General features: G+C 39.2%; 2 protein-coding genes across 12 annotated transcripts; one reads left to right on the forward strand and one right to left on the reverse strand.

Annotated features, from left to right (window-relative positions):
- The first annotated feature begins 2,524 nt into the window (after positions 1 to 2,524).
- On the forward strand, positions 2,525 to 4,117 carry LOC118479913. The gene is made up of 2 exons (XM_035974811.1): positions 2,525 to 3,736; positions 3,991 to 4,117. The coding sequence occupies exons 1-2, from the start codon at positions 2,599 to 2,601 to the stop codon at positions 4,026 to 4,028; spliced, it is 1,176 nt and encodes a 391-aa protein (XP_035830704.1). The 5' UTR covers positions 2,525 to 2,598; the 3' UTR covers positions 4,029 to 4,117.
- Positions 4,118 to 9,664: 5,547 nt separating this feature from the next.
- On the reverse strand, positions 9,665 to 20,994 carry LOC110865599 (VIN3-like protein 1). 11 transcript variants are annotated; one of them, XM_035974812.1, is made up of 8 exons: positions 20,712 to 20,994; positions 20,065 to 20,111; positions 15,991 to 16,149; positions 12,497 to 12,772; positions 12,141 to 12,392; positions 11,226 to 11,698; positions 10,841 to 11,142; positions 9,665 to 10,485 (listed from the first exon to the last, which is right to left on the reverse strand). In XM_035974812.1, exons 6-8 carry the CDS (start codon positions 11,654 to 11,656, stop codon positions 9,890 to 9,892), a joined length of 1,329 nt encoding a protein of 442 aa, XP_035830705.1. In that variant the 5' UTR covers positions 11,657 to 11,698; positions 12,141 to 12,392; positions 12,497 to 12,772; positions 15,991 to 16,149; positions 20,065 to 20,111; positions 20,712 to 20,994; the 3' UTR covers positions 9,665 to 9,889. The 11 variants fall into 11 exon arrangements, with proteins under 11 accessions (XP_035830705.1, XP_035830708.1, XP_021970593.1 ...); XM_035974815.1 differs by having other exon boundaries at positions 11,226 to 11,701; XM_022114901.2 differs by lacking the exons at positions 12,141 to 12,392; positions 12,497 to 12,772 and adding exons at positions 19,099 to 19,405; positions 19,886 to 19,978 and having other exon boundaries at positions 20,712 to 20,992.
- Between the last annotated feature and the right edge of the window lie 2,778 nt (positions 20,995 to 23,772).

The raw sequence follows: 23,772 nt of genomic DNA on the forward strand, positions 1-23,772 counted from the left end.
GTTTACCCTGAGCATTCCCCCCCCCCCCAATTTAAAAAACCCTAAACCCTGATTCTTTCTATTTCCCCCAAATCGTTCATCATCAAGAACTCACAGGGACATCGCAAGTTGAAATAACATATATCAGCAAAATGGGTGTTTCACCTAACTTGAAAACTTTTGAAACTTTGATTTGGGGTTTTGGAGAAGCGAAACAACCATGGAAAGCCGAAGAGTTGCTGCAAGTTATGGAAGAGAGGGGGATTGTTCCGCAGAAGAACACTGTCGAGCTTGTTGCAGAAGCATGGCGTGCCATTGGTGTTACTGATGAAGCTAAAAGGATTATGGATCATGTTGAAGAAGATGGTGACAACTTTAATGAAGATGATGATATCGTTGATTTGGGTGTGAAGAAAGATGAAATGCTCGTGAATGTGATTAACGAAGTTTGAAGAAGCGGGTTCAAGTTGTCGATTCATAGTTGTCGATTTGGGGTGAAATCGAAGTCAGTGTTTCACAAGCGGGTTCAAGTTAAGCTTCAGGTTTCATTTTATGGACACATGAACATTTGCAAACTGGTGTTTTGAAGTTTGCAGAAGAGAAAGTTGTGAGCTTGGTTAGAAAGCCTCTTGAAGTTGCAAAAAAGATTGAAGGGTGTAGATTCATTTCAAGTTCTGCAGCTGGTTTTCTGTGCTTATATAAAATTGTGTAATCTTTTTGTATAAAGCATGCCTAGATTCACAGGCAGACACACATTTCATTTCCATTTCCCATTTAATACATGAACGATTTGGGGGAAATGGGAAGAATTAGGGTTTGGGGTTCTTTAAATTGGGGGGGGGGGAATGCTCAGGGTAAACATTAAATGACACAACTACCCTCACATGACCTGCACGTGGTCAAATTTAACTGGGAAAACAAACTGGGTTAGGCTCAAAGGGTAAAACGTGCTTGATTTTTAAACATAAAGGACAAAACTCGTCAATTTTAAACATAAAGGGCACCGCCTGTAAAGAGACATAAAGATAAAGGACAAAACTTGCAATTCACTCTAAAATTAAACATGTAAATCCATCAACCTAACCAAAAGTAGAATAAAAAGTGAAAATACATTTTCTTGAATGGCAAATTTGGATCATTGACGGACCACTGGAGTATTATCGTGTCACCCATCTCCACTAGGCATAATGCCTATACACCAATTCAGGAGGAAACACAATAAATAAGGGAAAACCTCCATTGTGAGAATCGAACCCAAGACCTATTGGTCCCAAAGTCTTATCTCAGTATCTCACCCCCAAAATGCCACTAGTTACAACTTCATTACATGGTTTTTTACAACTCGCTAGCCTATTTATGACCAGTTTATAATCTGATTACAACCCGCCAACCCTTTTAGATTTGTCAATCCATTTTATATGTTTAGATAAATAAGTTATACGAGTCCCGCACTTATATCATTTCAAGTGTCAGAATTTTGATAAATGTGTTTTAGCACAAGGAAATATGTGGATCATGTTAGGATTCGAAAATTTCTAACAGTAAACCTAAACTAGTGTCCCATAACAGGCTATCGACGCTCTTAGATAGTAAATTCTCTAAATTGATAAGTTGATAACTCACGAAGGTGATTGGTCATTTGGTCCCCCGTCAAAAAGGCAGAAATTCGTAACTTGTGTGCTGATGGGTCATGTGTTGTTTAACAAAAGTTATTGGTTTCTACCTTTTGGGCCACAATTTTTCGGGTGGACCGATGTTTATTTAGATAAGCATAACAATTAATTAGCAATTACTTATTCAAAATTTCAATTATTATTTTTGGGTGGGTCATGTCTCTAATTAACCACTATCTAGCATTATAGACAAAACAATGGTCTAGAGCCACAAAAAATAGGGGCCTTCAATTTTTTTTTTTTTCATATATTACATGTGTATTTGTATTTAGACCGAATGAATAAACACATAATGATCCAAACATATATATGTGTACTTTTCGTATAGAAATTTTTGGGTATATACGTTTTCGCCCCCGGTTGTGTAGAAATTTTTGGGTATATACGTTTTCGACCCCCCCCCCCCGGTCTTCATTGTCAAGCTTCGCCACTGCTCGCTGGTCAGTGAATAGTGCTCACACAAGTGAAAGTTTGGTTACCATGTTGATACCTTTAGAAACCATTTCCGATGGTTGTTAGGTTCGTCAAGAGTTTTTGTGCATCAGCGGAAATCGATCATCGTTAACAATTGATCATCAGTAGCAACTTGTTTATTGGTAGTGGCTATGATAACAAGTGAACATACACAATTTAGTGAGGAGCATTATAAACTACAAAGCCTACAAGACATGATGAATTAATCAAATTTTTTCTTTCTATTATTTTTCTTTATACCTCATTAATAGAATAGACCTAGAAAATGTATTTTAGGATGTGATTTGTAATTATTATCTTCCCATATTATTGGGACTTGTATTCGGTATATATGTATGATCATGAATGAGAAAGGAAGGAAACCATATCTTTCATGGTATCAAGAGTCTAGGTTACCCTAGCGCCGCCCCCCCCCCCTCTCTTTGCCGATCGTCCTGTTCTTTGCCGATCGTCCTGTTCTTCACCGATCCTCATGTCTTCCCCATCTATTCATCCTGCTATCACCGTCAACAACATCAAGAACTCGGTTCCCTTAGTTCTTGATCAACAAACCAACCATTATAATACCTGGGCCGAATTATTCAAAAACCATTGCAAAGCTTATGATTGTTATGATCATCTTCAACCCAAGAAAACCGACACCTCTACCTCCACCGATAAACAAGCCGCCCCCTCTTCACCTAAACCTACCTATTCCGAGTCATGGGAACGTATAGATGCCATTGTTTTACAATGGATATACGGTACCATCACTCAGGATCTTTTACATACCATCATGAAGAATGACAACACCGCTTACAGTGCATGGACCACCCTCCAAAACCTTTTTCTTGACAACCAGGAGTCCCGCACCATTGACCTTCAAAACAAATTTGCCAACACCCGTCTCGATCAGTTTTCTAGCATGTCCGACTATTGCCAAGCTATGAAACTCATGTTCGACCAACTCACCAGTCTTGGCTCCACTACAACCGAAAAGCAACTGGTCATGCAAATCCTCACCGGCCTCAACGACCAATACGAGAACATTGCTCTCATTCTCCAGCAAACCGTTCCCCTCCCGGATTTCTACAATACCCGTTCTCGTCTGTGTCAGGTAGAGGAACGCAAAATGGCACAAGCAAAGGTCTCGGCACAAGCTGCGGGTACAGCCCTCACCACCACACCGGACACCTCAACTCGCCGTGATAACACCCGGGATCGGTCCCGGAGTGACAACTCCGATCGCCGTAGTGATAACTATAACAGCCGAGGACGCGGACGAGGCCGGGGTCGCCGAGGTCGCGGCTCCTACGGTCGGGGCAGGTTCAACAGTAATGAACATTACTACAATGGGAATCCATGGCAAGCACCACCTTGGGCCGGCCCACAAGCTTCTTGGAATCAATGGCCCACTATACCACCTTGTCCCTATCCATCGGCTCAGACCCAACCGTCAAACCCGGCCCAAGGTATTCTAGGCCCGAGACCTTCAACTTCGGGCAGCGGCAACAACAACTCGGCTCACTCTTACAACACTGGGTACTCACCCACGGATATTGCTCAGGCCCTATACAACTTGGCGCTCCAAAACAATGACTCCTCCTGGACCATGGACACCGGGGCCTCAGGTACTATGTCTCCTCAACCAACTATGTTCTCATCTATTTTTAATAGCATTATTCGTAACATTATTGTTGGTAATGGCAAAACCATTCCGGTCTTGGGGCAGGGCGACATAACCTTACCACCACCCTTCCCGCCCTTTAAGCTTAAAAACGTCCTTTATGCACCTAACCTTGTCAAAAACTTAATTTCCGTAAGACGTTTTACCACTGATAACCAATTATCTGTTGAATTTGACCCTTATGGTTTTACTGTGAAGGACCTTCGGACCAAGAAACCTATCCTACGGTGCAATAGCTCGGGGGATCTCTACACTCTCAGCCCGTCCAACATCACCCACCTTTCTGCTGCTTCTACATTTGCTGCTATTTCCCAAGACATCTGGCATCAACGGCTCGGTCATCCAGGGCCCGCTGTTTTACAAACTTTAAAATCTTCATCTTCAATAAAATGTAGTTCTCCTAAAAATAACTCTAAACTTTGTTCTTCTTGTATTTTTGGGAAACACATTCGTCTACCATTTGCTACTTCGTTTACACATACTTTAATGCCATTTGATCTTATTCACAGTGATGTTTGGACTTCTCCCATTCTTAGCAATGGGGGACACCGTTACTATGTCTTATTTTTAGACGATTACACCAATTTTCTGTGGACTTACCCCATAGCAAATAAATCTGATGTTTTCACCATATTCAACATTTTTACCAACTTCGTTAAAACTCAATTCAATCGCAACATAAAACAACTTCAATGTGATAATGGTCGTGAGTATGTCAATTCTCAGTTTCAAACATTTTGCAAAAATAATGGCATGCATTTTCGTTTTTCTTGTCCCCATACTTCCTCCCAAAACGGGAAAGCCGAACGTAAAATACGCTCTATAAACAACATTACGCGAACCCTCTTGGCCCAATCCTCAATGCCTAACACATATTGGTCCCATGCCCTTGAAGTTGCAACCTATCTTTTAAACATCATACCCTCTAAAGTCCACCACTTTCAAACACCTACCCATCGCCTTTATCATATCCATCCCGCATATGATCACCTACGTGTATTCGGGTGCATTTGCTACCCTCTCATTCCCTACACAACCATACACAAACTTGCATACCGCTCCGCCCCGTGTGTCTTTCTTGGTTACCCTCCAAACCATCGCGGTTACAAATGCCTAGATCTTTCCACTCACAAAATCACCATTAACCGACATGTGCTATTTGACGAGACCATATTTCCGTTTGCCAACAAACCGCAACCCCCTCTCCAAAATTATGACTTTTTGACCGATCCCATACACCCACTGCTCCTACCCCACTTTCGTTTTCCACCATCCACAACCCCCACGGCCCAAACCATTCCCGTGTCACCTGCCCACCCCACTCCCACCGCGGCCCACAACCCTATTCTCCCAGCCCAACATCTGCCATTCAACCCCTCACCCCATATTAGCCCACTACCTACATCTCACCCCACCCCAACCGAGCCCAATCCTCACACCCACTCCGACCAACCCGAGCCCACTCAACCCTCCCATACCAGCCCATCCCTTACACCTACTACCACCGCTCCTGTGCCACCGCCACCTACTCGGACTATGCACACACGTGCTATGTCGGGTATTACTAAACCTAAACAAGTATTCAACCTTCACAGTACCTCCATCTCTCCTATACCCAACAACCCTAAAGACGCCCTCTCCAACCCGGACTGGTTTAACGCCATGACACACGAATTTAATGCTTTAATTAAAAATAATACATGGGAACTAGTTCCGAGGCAGGCAAATATGCATGTTATACGCAGTATGTGGTTGTTTCGGCACAAATACAGGTCGGATGGAACATTGGAGCGATACAAGGCACGGTTAGTATGTGATGGTCGTACACAGGAGGTTGGTGTGGATTGCGGTGAGACGTTTAGCCCAGTCGTCAAACCCGCAACTATTCGCACTGTATTATCACTTGCTTTGTCTCAATCTTGGTCGATTAATCAGTTGGATGTCACTAATGCGTTCCTTCATGGGAATTTAAATGAGACAGTTTATATGTACCAGCCGATGGGGTTCCGACACAGAGATTTTCCGGATCACGTTTGTCGTCTTAGAAAATCGCTCTATGGTCTCAAACAAGCTCCCAGAGCATGGTACCAACGGTTTACGGATTTTGTGGTGTCTATGGGTTTTCTGCAAAGTAAGTGTGATAATTCACTGTTCACATATCATCACGGGGGTGATACAGCGTATCTATTGATTTATGTTGACGACATCATTTTGACGACGTCTTCGGACATCTTACGCACGAAACTAATGGGATCACTTGCATCCGAGTTTGCTATGAAAGATCTTGGTCAGCTTAGTTATTTCTTGGGCGTTCAGGTCACTCGCTCCGCCAACAACATGTTCTTATCCCAACAGACATACGCCAGAGATATTATTGCTAGAGCCGGTATGCAATCCTGTAACTCGGTCGCCACACCAGTTGATACTAAACCCAAGTTAAGCACCACGTCTAGTCCTACTTTCGACAATCCGACGTTATACCGTAGCTTGGCCGGGGCTCTCCAGTACCTCACTTTTACACGACCAGATATCTCTTATGCCGTGCAACAAATCTGTGTACACATGCATGCCCCCACTATTGATGATTGGAACGCTCTCAAACGTGTAATACGTTATCTTCAAGGCACTTCCTCCTACGGTCTCACCCTGTCTCCTTGTAGTCTTGTTTCTCTTCGAGCTTATACAGATGCTGATTGGGCAGGTTGTCCAGACACGAGACGATCCACTTCTGGTTATTGTGTCTACATGGGTCCGAATCTTCTTTCCTGGTCGTCAAAAAGGCAGTCCACTGTTTCTCGCTCCAGTGCCGAAGCTGAATACAGAGCCGTTGCCAATGTGGTTGCTGAAATTTGTTGGCTGCGAAATCTCCTCCTTGAGCTTCGTCATCCGCTACGGACCGCCTCTCTCGTTTATTGTGACAATATCAGTGCCATTTATCTATCTGGCAATCCGGTTCAACATCAACGTACAAAGCACATTGAGCTTGATATCCACTTTGTTCGTGAACAGGTGCAACGAGGCAAGGTCCGCATATTACACACACCAACACGTTTTCAGGTCGCTGACATTTTCACCAAAGGTCTACCGAAGGTTTTATTTGATGATTTCCGGTCCAGTCTCAACATTCGGCCACCTCTCGCTTCGACTGCGGGGGTGTAATAGAATAGACCTAGAAAATGTATTTTAGGATGTGATTTGTAATTATTATCTTCCCATATTATTGGGACTTGTATTCGGTATATATGTATGATCATGAATGAGAAAGGAAGGAAACCATATCTTTCACTCATAAAAAGTATATAGCTTGAACTATTTAAGATATTATTTTTTAACTTGGATTTTGTAAACAAAATAGGCTGAGATAACTTTTGCGAATTATGATAACCATAATGATAGTATCACAAGATAGGTGAGATCATTTATTAGTCGGCTGGTGTTTGATAAGGTTATGTGACAGATCATGAAGATACTGTGGACACTCGATTTAATTCTTTGGCCAACCATATATGCATCAAAAGTGTAGGCTTCATATTCAACCTTTTATTTGACACGATATGTACCATTAGGGTGGTGGTCCATTGGTAGGGACGTAGCTTTCAAGGGGTTGGGAGGGGCACCCAACCCTCTGAACTTTTCGCTCAGTAGTGTTATGTATGTACGTTTCATATAGAATTTTTTTTGTATATACGTTTTCGACCCCTCGGTTTTATAAAAAAAAATTACTTATATAGAATTTTTAGTTCCGGTGACTTCCATCCCCCCGTGAAAATTTTCAAGCTTCGCCACTATCCATTGGTAAAGGTAAAACCTTTAAACACTTTGGGAGAGGGATGTCTTGGGTTCAAGTCTTATAGACCACATGAAATAAAAGAAATTTGTCATTAAAAAAAATTGACACCATATGTCATTCTTATGTAGGGTTGCAAATAGATCACTTAAATGTTTGATCAGAAATTCATTTATATTAGTTTGTTTATTGAACTAATGCCATGATTTTGTTTGTTTACTTCAATGAATGATACAGATAGATTGGAGTGAGAAAAAAAAAACCGGATTAACCAACAAAACGATCTGAAAAAACTGAACCAAATAAAAAAATCGATGGGTCGATTAATTGTTTTTCTGAAAACTGAAAGTAGTAGGTCGGTTATGATTATCAAAGTTTCCACACCCCGCATAACTGAACAAAACTGACATTCAGTAAAAAATTTCGGATTTTGGACTAATCACCATTTTTTCAGTATTTGATACTTTTGTTTAAATGTTTGTTTGAATTTATAGGTTACATCATATTGTTTTGGTTGAACATTTGATTGAAATTATGGATTATATTATATATCGTTTTGTTTTAATAATCGGTATTAATATTATATATTATATGTATTTTTTTTAATGTTGTGTGATATGCTAATATACAAACAGGTGGATTCACTTGAGAAGAAACTAAAATTAGAAGAAAAAGAACAAATGGTACAATTGTAAAACATTAACTAGTTTTTCTATCATCTTATTTATTATTTTTTTGACTAATTAATTAGTCATAAAGACTATTATCATCCACACTAAAATTTTTGTCTACACACATCAAAATTTATCCTACACGTTTTGAAAATTATCATACACATATTGAAATTTATCCTACACAGTTCGTAATTCATCCTACACACCTCGCAATTTATCCTACACTTTAATTATTTTTTTTTTCTTTTTTGAAAAATATATTTTTTTAAAAATAAGTTACAAATTTAATGTAGTTATCTATTAAAAAGGAAAACTACCCGTTAATTATCTATCTAAGTTTACCAATATACACTTACACTAACATTAAATAAAAAAATTTAAATAAAGTAAAATGAATTTTTTCTTATTGGTTGAAATTTCGACTTTTTTTATTCTTACAAAAAAATTATTCTCATTTGAACCCTCCACTATACAAAAATGTGTAATAACAATTTATTGTATTGTAAACCCCCCTTCTCCACACACACACACCAAGATAAGGCATATTTTAGCTAGGCTCAAGCACCCCCTATAACTTTAAAACCATTAACCAAAACCGTCATAACCAATTAGATATAGTTATGGTTATGGTTATCCATTAACCAATCATGGTTATGGTTTTGGTTTTGGGCCAAAATCGACCCATGCACGTGAAGATAAAGTTTCTTCATGAATGTTGTGTCCTTTAAAGTTGTTCATAGTCTGGTTTTTATTATTATTATTTTTTTTTTCTTTAATCTTGGTACAAACAAATACATTTGGTCATATAGAATGTCCCGTCTCTAATACGACCACACGTTTTGGACGCATTGGCTGTGGATAAAATGAATCACCGCAGTTAAGTATACTTGAGTGTGAACCATCCAATGATGGGTGACTTTATGAGAAAACAAAGTCGTGAGCTTCTTATGGGCTATGCGAACAATACTGATTGATGTGGGAGGTCAAATGTTACGTGTACACATAGTGCACTTAAGACTCTCGGTAATGGTATCACATCCCTTGCCATCTAAGTCCTTTTGAGCGTGAAAGTTTGAAACACTGCCTTGATGGGGCGTGAGCGCGCGCGCTTCACAGGCGGTAAGTCACTTACAAACCAATTTTTATTTTATTTTTTCATCCGATTACAACTAACCACATCACACTCTTCTTTTTTAATTTATTTTTCTTTATTTAAACTTGGGTAGTGATTTATTTTTCTTGCTTATGTGGCAGTAACATAGCACCAACTTTTCACTTTTCTGTGAAACCATTAACGATTGGCATTGTCTCATACCATAGATAGGCTTTGGATAATTGTTATTCTGAATATTCTCAAAGGATATGTTGTCACTTTGTTTTTAACAAAAATGGAAAAAGGTGTGATCCCAAGTTTAAAACTTATATTGGGTGAACCAAATCATTCATAAATAAATAACTAGACCTGTCTACAACATAACTGTTACAAATACTTTTAATGTAAAATGACCAAAACAAAATTAAAAAAAAAACAAAAACAAAAACAGTTAATAAATGTAAAGAAAATATGAGATGTCTAGCTGCCCTAATGGTGAGGGGGAAAATGCCTATACAAGAAACAAGCGCGATTCCCTCTTGTTTAGTTTCTAGGCTTTTTGTTGTTCACGATATCACCAAATGAGTCAACCAACTGTTCACCTAAGCTTTCCGGGTCATCCTCGAGTGCTCGGATGTAAGTGTTGACCACGCTACGTTCCTGCTCGGTTGATCTCAGACTAAACCACGTGAACAGTTTTCGTCTAAATTCTTTAGTTATGTGCCCTTCACGCTCAAGCTTTCGGAACACCTCCAAGTATTGATCCAAGTTACCAGGTCCTCCCCTGTGGGCCGGAAAGGGTGTGATATGTACAAATGTACCATCAGAATCATGAGCCTCTCTACTAGCTGGCCTCTTTCTTGGCGTCCCAGCCGGGGAGTTAACAGCAGGCACTTCCACATTGAGCCCATGTTGGGCCAAGGTTTCTGATCCGCCACTACGGTGATCTGCTTCATCCCTAGGGTGATCTGCTTCATCTGGAGTAGCTTCGTCATTAAGATCAGGAAGTTTGTTGCGATTCACGTCCAGCTTGTTTGACGTAGAAGGTGACCTCTCAGCTTTTGAAGTGCCGGGCATCTTCCCAGAGTAGTCTGGTTCAGCATCTTTGCGTGTTCCTTCAATTCGAGGAACAGAGCTTTCTGCAAGGGAAAAAATAAAACATACATAGGAATTGAAGGGTCAATTCGTCTTGTAACAGAAAAAACTAGCTAGAAGCACTGGTCAAACGGGTTGAAGTGTCCAAAGTGTATTTCTAATGCACAAAACCACCTAAATCATTTTGTTCAAAAAAAAATTATTATTGGAATAGTATGGTTTTTGTAATCTTAATTGATGTACTAACGATTTGATAAAAGTACAATTTGGACATAAAATGTGTACCTAATTCAACCCAACCCGACCTGTTTTTCCACCTCTATAGGAAATACATTCCTGATATTTAATGGGAATTTTTCAGATTAAATTAAGCGAAAGAAGGCAGGTCGGAGGAGATACCTTTACCACCGGGGGCACTAGAAGGTGTGGCAGAAAATCCATCTGCCTTTTGGAGTGCAGCATTACATAACGCTTGCACTTCCCCTGCAACAGAGAGTCTGCTGACATGACTGCGTGTAGCACGAACCCTACTCAAAGGGCCCACTTCCATCTCTAGTTTATCCTTTGCATCTATAACAAACCGATGCAGGTCTTGAAACCTTACTGTGCCATCAAGAAGCCTAAAACACAAATTTATCCTATAGCATAGGATATCAACACGTCGGCACTCCTTAGCAACAGTCAGCTGCTTCTTCCAACACCTAGAATAATAACAGATTGCAATGAAATTTTTTATATAATGACATTTTAGGAGGTTTTATAACCAAACTTAAGGAGGACTCACTCAAGGATCTCTGAGGTACGACCACACGAAGCACAACAATAGCTCCCATCGAGCTGCATTGCTTCGCCAAGCGTAACCACTCCGACCTTTTGTCGTAGGAGGGCACACTCAATGTGGCAAGATAAACCACATGACTCTGATGTAGAATCAGATGTGCATTCCAACCAAAGACTAGGATCTTTGTTGTCATCAAATTGAAGGCAAAAGTAGCATGAACACCTCTTGCAGAAGCCGTCAACATCGGAAACCACAGCTCTGCATGCAGAGTTCATGCAGATCGATTTAACTGGGAGTCTGGAACCAGAAACTGGCTCTGTGATTGGTGAGATCTGTACAGGGTGTTCCCCTTTTCTGTTTGTTTTTGAAGGCTGGCCTTTAGGACCCACGGATGCCTTCTTGGAATCCTGATTCCTCACAGATTTCTTATCCATCTGTCTTTATGATTTGTCCAGTTTCGGGATTGATGAGGTTGACTGCTTTATCAAGAAAAATACACATGAGATAAATAATTAATTAAATTAACCCTACCTATGAATGATAAGATGGAACTAACTCTGTATAAAAAATTAAGCATGAAAGTAACGGTGAACACCAGTAGATCTAAATTTAATTAAACAACGAAAACGGGAATGAAAATCTCAACTCGAATGCAATTGAAGACAGGATTCCATCCCTGTGCTTATCAGATATCAGAATCTAGAGCCTGAGAGTCTAACAGACAATACGGCAATCCAAAGACAGCAACAAATATTCTTATTCATACAGATCTACACTTTAGATTAGCAATATACGAACTTAAGAACTTTGTCAAAATCACATTGTCAAATATATATACATACACACATCGCATACAAAGATGCAAGAAATGGGATCTCAAATCGTGTGTGAAAAGATTACAGAAACGAATATACTTACAGAGTTTCAAAAAGTAGGAATTACGAGCACACCGATGAAATCAAGCAACAATTCGTTCCAATGAAACAAAGATAAATGGAATGAGTAATCGAGGGCTGCTGCTGAAGAAGAGACTGTCGATGGAGGCGTCGGTCGGCGGCGGCGCTCTTAGTTTTCTAGGGTTTTGTAGTACATCCCTCTAAGGCCTCATCACCAACATTATATAGTAATTGTGGAAGTAAATACGCGGATATTGTGCATAGGATCCGGCCCCTTTTCAACAAACTTGAATTAAACTTTTCCTCATAAATGAAGAAAATTAAAGAGCAAATTTATTGTTTATAACAACAATAATCTTATACCAAAACTACACGTACCTTGGTTTAAACAAGCACACCTAAGGTGCGCCTAGGCGCAAGGCGCCCTCAGGCGCAGACCTCAGCACCTCAGCCTCACAAGGCGCGAGTTTTCCAGATGCACACCTGAGGCGCGTTTTTTTTTTTTTTTTTTTTTTTGGCAAAAAGTTGACCCTGAGGCGCGTGCCTCATGTATTTCCATCATTTTTGTGCAGTGGATTGTCGTACAACACGCTTTTTAAGTTGTACCATATATGAAGCTTGTTTGTGCTTAAATATTGGGATGATGCTAGAAACCTATAGGAAATATATTAAAAAGTTATACAATTATTTGCCCATCGGGTACGAAAAGTGGTGTGCTTTTGCTCTTGGTGTTTTTGCGCCCCGCTTTCATGCCTTTCTCGCTTTTTAAAACAAAGACACCTACAAATTTATTCAAAAAAAATAGTTCATGGCAAAATGAACCTAAGTATTGTTTACCTGGTTTTGAAAAGCGAGAGGAGCACCAAGGTGATAGAGTCCCTAGCCGAAGCACAGGGCGCTAAAGCGCAACACTTCATATTTTCCCGCAAGGTATTTATATAAATATAATTATATTTCGCATATGCTTCTATGGTCACATACCCAAAACATAGATATATACAAGCTCTGTATATGATATATTTATATACATGACCTATATGCTATGTAGTTAATATCCCGATATATCACCCGATATATCAGTCCCCTGCCGAGATATCGGTAAAAAATATCAGTCAGAATATCAGTACCGATAATATCGGTGATATTAACCGATATTTGACTGATATATCACCGATTTTCCCGATATCAGTACCTTTCTTCTTAGGTCTACCATTCGCCTTTCTTCTTATTGTTGCTATTAGTGCTTTAATCTTAATTGTTAGTTGTTAGTGTTATAGGTTAGTGTTTTAAGTCTTAGTGTGTTCCTACTTGCTAGAATTGTTAGTGTTTGCAAGTTGCAAAAGGTTAATTTGTTAATGGTAGGAGAGAATATTGAATTGTTAGTGTTAAATTTCTATATATATAAATTCAGCATGATATTAAAATTACCAATATCCCACCGATATCCCACCGCAATTAACGATATCTCAAATATTGGTCCTTGACCGATATCCGATATTTTACCGCAGTAACTACTTAGCCTATATGTCCAACTTCCTAATGCACAAAATCTTCCATAAGGCCGTTTTACATGCGCCTCATGTACACTGATCGCCCCCAACATTCAGGGTATGTTTGGCAAAAGTAGCTGGTGGCTGGTAGCTGAAAGCTGGAAGCTGGTAGCTGGTGGCTGGAAGCTGTAGTTGGTAGCTAGTAGCTGTAGCTTTTTAGATATATTTGGTGTTTGGTAGAGTAGCTGGAGCTTTTAATAAAATGTATAAAATTACCAAAATGGACATAACTCAAAATTTAGAAAGTTGGTGCATTAAAAAGTTCCTTATTTTTAGAGGTTAAAATAGTCATTTTTCCCTAAAAGCTTGTAGCTCCTTCTAAACGCTACTAGTAGTAGCGTTTAACCAAAAGCTTCAAGCTCCTAACCTAAAAGCTTAAAGCTCCTTCAACCAAACAAGACTTTTTATTGAGTAGGAGCTTTTTCTTAAAAGCTTAAAGCTAGAAGCTCCTAAAAGCTCCATGCCAAACATACCCTCAGAAGCTCAAGGACTTATGACGTCGTGCCTAAGGCACACTTTTTCAAACCAAGTTTGTGGGCGGCAATATGACAATGGTTTTCTGAAGTTTCAATCGCATGTTGCATGCCAACCATATGGTACTATTATGAATGTAAACCATATGGTCCTATGGCTACAGTAACAGAAGCAGTTTGTGGTGGTTGCTAGGTTCTCATAGAGCAAGTTGTTTCTGATAGGGTATGATGAGTGGCATGTGGCACCTAGGGTTTTCAAAGAGTGGGTTGTTCTGCTAGGGTTTAGTCACATACAACCGATGTGGGACATGTCACATACCTTGCAATGGTTTCGGTCCATAACAATCGACCTTCCTTAAGGGCCATATAGGTTGAGGTCTCCTGTTTGGGCTATAACAGTGGTATTAGAGCCAAACGCTCAAAGTTATGGCCTGAAAGGAACCGGTCGTGACCAACGAGGCTCGAAGTGGTGGCTTGGAGGGAGCCAATCATGACCAGCGAGGACGTTGGTCTAAGGAGGGTCGACTATTATGGACTGAAACCATTGCAAGGTATGTGACTTGTCCCATCGGTTGTATGGGCAACAAATGTGAGGTTTATAGACCAAATGGGCTCCTCACACCCGCCAGACTAGTCTTCTGGGTTGAGTTCTCCGGTTTGAGCTATAACACACAGACGCAGCGTATAGTGGCGGCCAGGGTTTTGGAAAGCATGTTTCTGCTAAGATTTAAAGAAGCAAGCTAATTCGGCTACTAAACCCGATGAGAGCATGTTGTTTTCGCTAGGGTTTTTACCAGCTACTGTGAGGGTAATTATGGGTGGAGACAAAGTTGTACGTGGCGCCTAGGGTTTGGAAGTGCATGTTGTGGTCTGTGGAGACTGTTAGGGTTTTGGAAGAACTTGATTGTGCATAAAGTAGGTTGTATATTGATTTTGTATAATAGGCTTACATAAGAGCTCTGTATGTATATAATATTAAACGTGGATTGTATATTGATAGGACAATTATATAGGTGAAGGTGAAAAAGATCAAGAGACACATAAGACACCTTAACTATATTTTTATAACTAGACCTTTCGTGTTCAGAATCAAAATTCATCTAAACAAACACAACCTTCATTTTTAAGTAGGCGAGGTAGGCTAGAAGGATACCCCGAAAACTTCAAAGAGATCAAGAAGATGACTCAACCTAATTGGAGTTGGAACAAAACTATATGGACAACACAAATAAAATATATGACATAAAAAAGAACAAACTGAAAGTAAGAAAGACCAAATAAATTAATTTTACTATTTCCGAGCTTCATTTCAGAACAGATAATTTTGTACAATTGTGCCCAGTATAATCTCAAGTATGAGATGAGATGATGTGGTTGGACATTTGTTTTGTGATTTAACAATGAGTTGACAAGTTACAACCTTAAATAACCTAATGAAGTAATTTACAATTGATCAAGATTTCAAGGAATGAGTAGTGCCTTAGATATGTCAAGAACTAGCTAGAGGAATTTTATCATAGGGGGTATAGGCTCATATAGTAGGTAACTTAGATAGTCATGTAGTGGCTTTAAAGAAGAGCATGTCTCTCCGAAAGAACGAAAGTGATCAAAAGTACACAAGTAGAACGGTAAATGTCTACAAAATATCTTTGCTTTGACTAGTGACTTTTTAGTTACACATATTCAACCACCATGCTTGTTTATCATTGTTTACTTAATTACGTAATTACTTGACAAAGTATCAATTTCTTGTTCATCATTATTTACTTAATTATTTGACAAAGTATCTATTTGTAATTTATCTGCATAGAACCAAATCTGAAGTGTAGAAGAGAGAGAAACAATGTACCTATATTCTCAGCAAGCATAATTACTACATTCTGATCTTGGTTGTAAATCATTCTGATACATGCACATGCTTTCCCTTCATGCCAAGACAATTTCTTCAGGAAAAATCATCATGGTACATTCACATGTTTGCCCTTCATGCCTTAACAATATCTGAGATCTGGTACGAACCTTAATTAGAATTCAGATGATAAGAAGTTATAATCAAATATTTACAAGAACATTGATAATTAAATTAGACGACATAAGAAAATAAACAGTAATGAAATACTTAAATAAAAAATAGATAAGGTACTAATCCTAAATTTCAGCCCCTAAATTCAGCCCTTTGACTTTCCTCTTGAGTTTGACTGGGTTTAGACTGGTATCATAAAAATGATAGGAACCCAAAATCAAACAAAACTAACTGAAAGATTTTATTAATGTAAATTGAAATACTACAAGATAGAAACCCAATTCAAGATGGGTTAATCTCCAGGAACAAAGGTATAAAACCCTAATTTCATAACAAAACAATGACCGAATAACTTTGACTAGAATGGAAGATCAATCAATCAATCAATCAATCATACCCAGTAAAATCCCACAAATAGCAAAGCTATTTGACTAGAATGGAAGATATATATATATATATATATATAAGCATTAATAGAGATAATAATAACTGTCCCTAAACTTCAGCTACTCATTTACCCGCTCCCCCTTTTTCCGACAACTGTTTTGACCAGCTTTGGAGTCGCATCAATACTACCCGCCCGGAAAAACGACTTGTCTTCAAGTCGTTGAAAAGAAAGGAATTTGTGTGCCAAGCATTAAGCCATTCAATTGTAGGCTGCTGACTACCTTCATGGAACCATCTATAAGCTAAAACCTGTGTTTTCTCAAGCCCGAATTTAGGTGCAGGCGTGCAGCCCAGAAAGAATCCTATGCATTAGAGTTTAGAATTTGAAAGTCGGTATCAATATCTGTTAGCTTTGCTGCCAATCTACTTTGTCATCGATCCAAGCCTTGATTGCCTTTTGAAACGACCAGTCAAGTTGTTGTTTCTTATCCGTCTGAGCCTTCATCTGATCTTGATCCTTGTGTGAGTAACCACATAGTAACTTCAGGACGACAGCATTCTTCGTCTTTTCATGATTCTCGTGTTCCTCCTCTTCTAGACTGGTCTGAGCATCTGTTTCATCTGCAGCTTCTAGCATTTTTTTCTCCAAATCTGAAAATCGAGAGGACTGACTTTTGATTTGTGCGGTAGTTATAGGTGTTGCTCCAGACATGGAAATGTCGCTAGGAATTTCCTCTGTTCCCAGATCTGTCACCGGGTCCTGGTTTTCATCCTCAGCTTCCTTTATTGCATCTGTTCGTGTCTCTAGCCAAGCTTCCTTGATTTCTGCTATATCCTTCTTCAAGGCTATCAAAGAATCAAGCTTAGCAATAATGGCTGCCAATCAGTGGCGGACCCAGGAATTTTTCTATGGGGGTGCGGAACATTTTTAAAAATTTTAGGCCTCTAGGTATATGAGTAAAAAAATCGGTTCGTATCGGGTCGGGTCGGGTCATGTAAAACAAACGAACATCAAACTAAATTTATATAATAATCAAAAACATGTAAACTTTGGTACAAACATAATTTAGACGTCGACGCCCTACGGGTTTTCATTTTTTGAAATCTATCCAAAACATCTTTAAAACTAATTTTTTAAACAATTCTTTCTTTCTATATAACATAAGTTCATCGCTCCATAACGTAATGTTTCAATTTTAATTTTCAACTATTCAAGCCTAGAAATCATAACGTTAGTTGTAATCACCCTAAAAATATATAAACAACATAATCACCCTAAAAATAATCTAAACAACCATAAACAATGTCAAAACACACAAAATTTCAAACCTATTTAACAACTTTATTACCTATTTTTCTCCTATAATATCAACCAAAATCATCAAAATAACAAAGAAACTTACCTGTGTTCGGATTCCGGTTAGATTTGGTGTCAAACGACGGTGGTATGGTGGCTGATTATGGTGGTCGCCGGCTGCTGGACTGTTGTCGCTGGGTGATGTTGTTCGTTGGCAGTGCAGGGACGCAAGAGAGGGAGAGAGCGGGAGAGAATTTCTAAAGGTTTTGAGCTTTAATTATTTTATTATAGTTTGAAATATTGTTGGGTTTGGTTAATGGGCTAAGACTTAGTGGGCTAGCTAGTTAGGAATTATAAGTGGGTAAATGTATGGGTATTTGGGTTTAGTTAGTTAGGTATTAAAAGTTATATAATTTAGGTAGTATTTTTTTTTTTAAATAAGAGTTTACTAAAAAAATTAAAATATAAATTGATAACACTTTTTACCTAAGGGGTGCGGACGAAAAAATTCCAAGGGTGCGGTCGAAAAATTCCAAGGGGTGCGGACGAAAAATTCCAAGGGGTGCGGACGGGATTTTCGACGGAATTTAACACTAAATTTTTTTTTCCCCAGGGGTGCGCCCGCCCACCTTAGAGTGAGCTTGGGTCCGCCCCTGCTGCCAACTGGTCAGCGATGATTATTCCGGGTCTGCTCCATCTTCAATTTCCCAGCGATGGAACCAAATGATAGGAACCCAAAATCAAACAAAACTAACTGAAAAATTTTATTGTTGTTAATTGAAATACTACAAGATAGAGACCCAATTCGAGATAGGTTAATCTCCAGGAACAAAGGCATTAAACACTAATATCATAATAAAACTTTGAGACCCCCGGCTCGATAGTAGTTTTGCATCAAGCCTTGGACATAAGGCACATAACACTCAACAATCGAGACAAAGGTCGATTAGTGCATGTACCCTTTTGTCTTTCGGCTATCAACGCTACCACATGATGCATGATTAACCGTCCACCGCTAACGTTAAAACTAGTGCAATTTCACTCCCCCCCCCCCCGAGGGCCCACACATATATACATTATATGTGCACACCGCAGCAGGCGTGAAAATAATAACTGTAACTCCATTATATATACATTGTAGATCTAATTTCACATAAGGTATGATATTAATAACTGTAACTCCAATCACTTTTCATGGAATTTGTGGCATATTATTTATCGACATTGCATATTGTATGAAAGTCTCAAACCTAGTGATGGTATTGCCTAACAGTGACTCGCCCGCCCTTTAATATAGCATCATGATAATAATGTGAGGCCTGATGATCATCAATTAGTTGTCGAACTTTTTAGGTCATCGTGATTGCACCATCTTCAGCACTGTAAAGGGGCAACCATCACGCCTGGGCAAACTCCATGGAAGTGCTTTATTTCCCAGGTGTTCAACCACTCTACGATATTGGCACTGTGCTTTGTACATGCTTTGGATGCTGATCATTATTGACATATTGGCAGACCTTCAAGCACGTGTACATGCAGTGGAGGCTGATAAAAAAACTGAAAAATAGGTGTCACAAAGTAGAAGTTGAATTTCTCATGACTATCACCAGCCGAATATTCAGTAAGAGCAATGGCGCAGCTTTGAAGGGGCCCGGGGGGGGGGGGGGGGGGGGGGACCCCCCGAACTTTTCGCTCGGTAGTGTTATATATGTAGTTTTTGTATAGAAATTTTTGGGTATATACGTTTTCGACCCCCCCGTAGAAAACGTCAAGCTTCGCTACTGAGTAGGAGAGGGGTACTAACAATCATTATTCATAGAAAGTTGTGTATTTAGTATCTTTTGGGTTAAAAAAAGATGGAACCTCCAGGTAACAGTGTGTTTTTTTCCTAACTGTTGGATTTTCACACAACTTGGACTCAGAAAAAAAATTAGAACTTGGTTTTTTTGACTATCTACACATACGATGAGTCAGAACAATTAACAAAAATATCGTAGTTTTACTAAAAGTCATTAAGAAGTACAATAAATACTTAACTTGATCACGTAGTTTGGTATGCTATATTGCTATCCAACAACTTTATATCCATTCCAATTTGGTTGCACAATAAATTGCGCAATAGTAAGAAGTCTAAATCCGTGAAGATAATGTTCCGCACTACATTAGTAAGTCGCAATGAACTAAACAGTAAACACTAATACATATCAAGTTCTCACCTTTTGTGAGATCATCATCCATGTCCATTATAGTCAAGAGACATTCCCTGTGATTAAGTAGCATAAAAAGAATCAGTACCGTATTACCTTGAACCCTAATCATACAGTGTTCAATGTGAAAATGGAAAAATAATCAAACGATAACAACTCAACGACAGTTAATGTATAGAGCGTATATACTAATACCACTTTGAACTCTTGTAGAAACTTTCATGTGGATGGCTACCATTGAACACAGAATGACTCACAAGAACTAGTTTGACGACGGGAAAACATTAATTGCTATAAATTCCACAAATTTCATTCAAAGCAAGTAACAATAACTTATATCTTGAATCTTTAACCACAAGCCAGTAAACCACTTCATCCACTAAATACTGTCTTCTAGCCCTTAGGGTTTCCTAATCCTATATAAAGTAAACTTATCTTACCAACTGAATGCAATGTATGATCATTCAGGCCCTAACCTTTAAAAATATCAATGAAAAGTTTCCCATTTTGCTCAACTCACATTCTTGAATCTCAAAACAAAAACCACCCAACAAAACAGTGATTATTAAAACAACATATATGAACACATAAAACCCGTGAAAACAAAAACCCCAAGTATGAATACTGTCAATATGTAAAGGATCAAGAAAAGATACCTGTAAAGAATGTGGGAGAAAATTAGGGTTTTTATTCATGGAAAGAGGGGGTTTTGGTAGCTAAGAATGCAAAGGATTGTCGTTGATGGTGAGGAATTTTGGTATGATTTGGGTTTTTTTGTAAAAAATATTGCGGTGGGTGGAGATACATTGAGGGGCGCGTGGAGAACCAGAGTCTGTTACAAAAGTGTAGCAGTTGGATTCTTAGCCGGACGTGAATGAGAGAGGACCAGAGGGGAAGCCCGTGTTAGAGGAAAGAGAACCAGTTTTGATAGTCTCAGTCTATTCACGCCGAAACGCAAAGCGCAACGCTTTGGTGTAAAGTCAACAGACAAAGATTGAGGTGGTGTTTGTTTTTTTGTCAGAAGGGCTACTTATGTCTGCGCCGCGCAGAGGTTTGGAGTCCGCAGCTTGTTTGTTTTCTCGCAGACCTTTCACTAAAAAAAGGTCTGCGAGACCTCTTCACCACACTTCCATGTCTTCTTGGAACCTCTTCTTGGCAGACCTCTTCTTCCACCACCTTCACCACCACCTCCACCACCACCTCCGCCACCACATCCCTGCCCAAACCTCCACCACCACATCTCTGCCCAAAAACCCCAAATCGAACCAAAACCCCCAAATCAATATCGGTGAGAGAGATACCGTACAGAGAGAGAGTGAGAGAGATACCGTAGAGAGAGAGAGAGATCGGTGGTGGTGGTGCTACCAGATCGATGGTGGTGCTTGAACCGAAACCCTAACTCGAACAAAACCCCCCAAATCGATGAGAGAGAGAGAGAGATACCATAAAGACTAGAGAGAGAGAGAGGGAGCGGCAGGAGACCATCATCATCATCGGAGATCGGTGATCGGTGGGTTTGCGATGGTGCTTGGTGGTGGTGATGAAGGCAGAGAGAGAGAGAGATCGAGGGAGGAGAGTGTGACGGGGGTAGGTGGTTGCGACGGGGGAGGTTTGTGGTGACGGTGGTGGTGGTGGCGGTGGGTTAGTGGTGGTGCTTGGTGGTGGTGATGAAGGCAGAGAGGAGAGAGATCGAGGGAGGTTTGTGTGTGAAAGTATGTTTGTGTGTGTCTTCTAAGTGAGAAGATGTTTTTATAAAATAAAAAAAAACAGACCCTCTTTTCTTTGCAGACTGCAGACCTTTGGTCCACCTCTTCTCCTGCAGATGCCTGCAGATGTGGTCCGCAGACTGCAGACCTTTTCCCGCAGAAAAAAACAAACAGCACCTGAATCTGTCAGACCTTGTCTGTTGACCCGGTACCTAAGCGTTGCGCTTTGGCCAAAACGCAATGTTTAGGTGTGGCTGCTTGTTTTGAGGGAAAAAGTGAGGTTTAGGTGGAAAAAATGGGGTGTTGATTTGTTGTTTGGTTGTATTTGGTTGTGTTTTTTTGTTAAAAAGTTGTAGATTTTTGTTTTATTTTTATAAAACATATATAATTTAAAATTGATTTATAACGGTCGTTTAACATGAGTGTACCAGTTATAGTTAATTTATAACAGTCGTTTATAAGATACGTTTCACTATGCCATTGTTTTTATAAATGTTAACCGATATTATTTTGTTATATTACACGAACATGTTTAATTAAAACAACGTACAATAAGCTGCGAAAGAGTGTTGGCTCATGTGGATCCCACCTTAAGAACAGATGATTGAAAGCCAAAATAGTTCTGCAATCACTTGATCCTTCAATAACAGTGCTTGAACTCATTATCCCTTCAATGGCAAAGTCATCAAACGACTGCTGCTTCCTAAGATCTGCTACAAGCTAAAGTCTGCTGATTCACAAGATCTGCTAAAGTAAACCGTTGATGGAGACTAAGGTGTTCTGGAAGCAAAGGTCTGATCACCATTTGAATATAGAAGACAAAGTTTGCTGAAGAAGGTCTGCTAAGGCTTCAACAGAGGATAGAGCTCATCAGAGGATAGAATCATCAGATGTTGTAATTAGTGTTTTCCAATGTAACGTTGTTTAGTGATAACAGATGTTAGAGGTTGTTATAGTTGTTAGATGTCATTGTTTAGGTGATGTCAGCATAGAATCCACAGTGGTTTGCATTGTACTATAAATAGAACATTGCATGTATTGTTCTATTCATCACTTCACACACTTGACATTTTGTACGAGCAAACTGAGTGATCTAAGGCTGAGGGGAAGTTTGTATTCATGCATACGTGAATCATTGTGTTTTCAATCAGTCAATTTAAAGTATTCATGATGAAAGCAAATCTCTCATTATTTGTGATCTGAAGTTTACTTTCATTCCACTGCAAATTATTTCCACTTTTTATCATCTTTCATTATTTCATCTTAATCATTCACAAACAATTCAAACTCAGATCCTAACAATTGGTATCAGAGCATAGGTCAATCAAATTCGATTTAACAATCAAATTGATATAAAAGATCAGCTCAATTCATTGATATCGTTTGTTCGTAGGAAGTTGAAAAACATAGTTAAAAGTTTAATCACGATCAAAGTAGTTTAAACGAAACTTTGTAAAACAACCAAAATGTCTCAAAACACACAAGATCCTCATAACACTAGCACCTTGTACAAAACACCTATGCTTGTCAGATCTAAGTATAATATCTGGCAACGTAAGATGGGTCATGTTCTTGCACAGCAAAACACCAGTTGCTGGAAATCGGTTATCTTCGGACCACATGTTCCGATGGTGCCGAAGATCCCAAGGTCCAAGTACATAAGAAACCTGAGAATTAGTCTGAGCAGGATTTTCAGAAAATTGAGTTAGATGCTAAAGCATTCAATATAGTTGCTACAACACTACCCAATGATATCTATGTTGGCCTATTACATTGTAACAGTGCAAAAGAGTTACGGGATGCACTAAAAGAGCAATTCGGTAGTACAGAAGAGGTCATTGAGAATAACAGAGAGGTGTTAAACCAACAATATGAAACGTTTTGTCATATCAAAGGAGAGTCATTAACCCAATAGTTTGAAAGGTTTAGTTGTCTGATTAGTGAGCTAAATTGGTTAATGTAGAATATGCTAATTCAACTTTGAATAGTTGGTTCCTTAGACTGTTGCCAG

Source organism: Helianthus annuus, chromosome 6 (assembly GCF_002127325.2).
Source record: "Helianthus annuus cultivar XRQ/B chromosome 6, HanXRQr2.0-SUNRISE, whole genome shotgun sequence".
Classification (NCBI taxonomy): Eukaryota; Viridiplantae; Streptophyta; class Magnoliopsida; order Asterales; family Asteraceae; genus Helianthus; species Helianthus annuus.

Excerpts from the sequence above, each read along its gene's own strand:
- LOC118479913 (XM_035974811.1), top strand. The coding sequence starts at position 2,599 with ATGTCTTCCCCATCTATTCATCCTGCTATCACCGTCAACAACATCAAG. Across the intron at positions 3,737-3,990 it reads CATGGACACCGGGGCCTCAG|GACCTTCGGACCAAGAAACC; the intron begins GTACTATGTCTC and ends TTTACTGTGAAG.
- LOC110865599 (XM_035974814.1), bottom strand. The coding sequence starts at position 11,656 with ATGGATAAGAAATCTGTGAGGAATCAGGATTCCAAGAAGGCATCCGTG. Across the intron at positions 11,143-11,225 it reads CGTACCTCAGAGATCCTTGA|GTGTTGGAAGAAGCAGCTGA; the intron begins GTGAGTCCTCCT and ends TTATTATTCTAG. Across the intron at positions 10,486-10,840 it reads TAGTGCCCCCGGTGGTAAAG|AAAGCTCTGTTCCTCGAATT; the intron begins GTATCTCCTCCG and ends TTTCCCTTGCAG.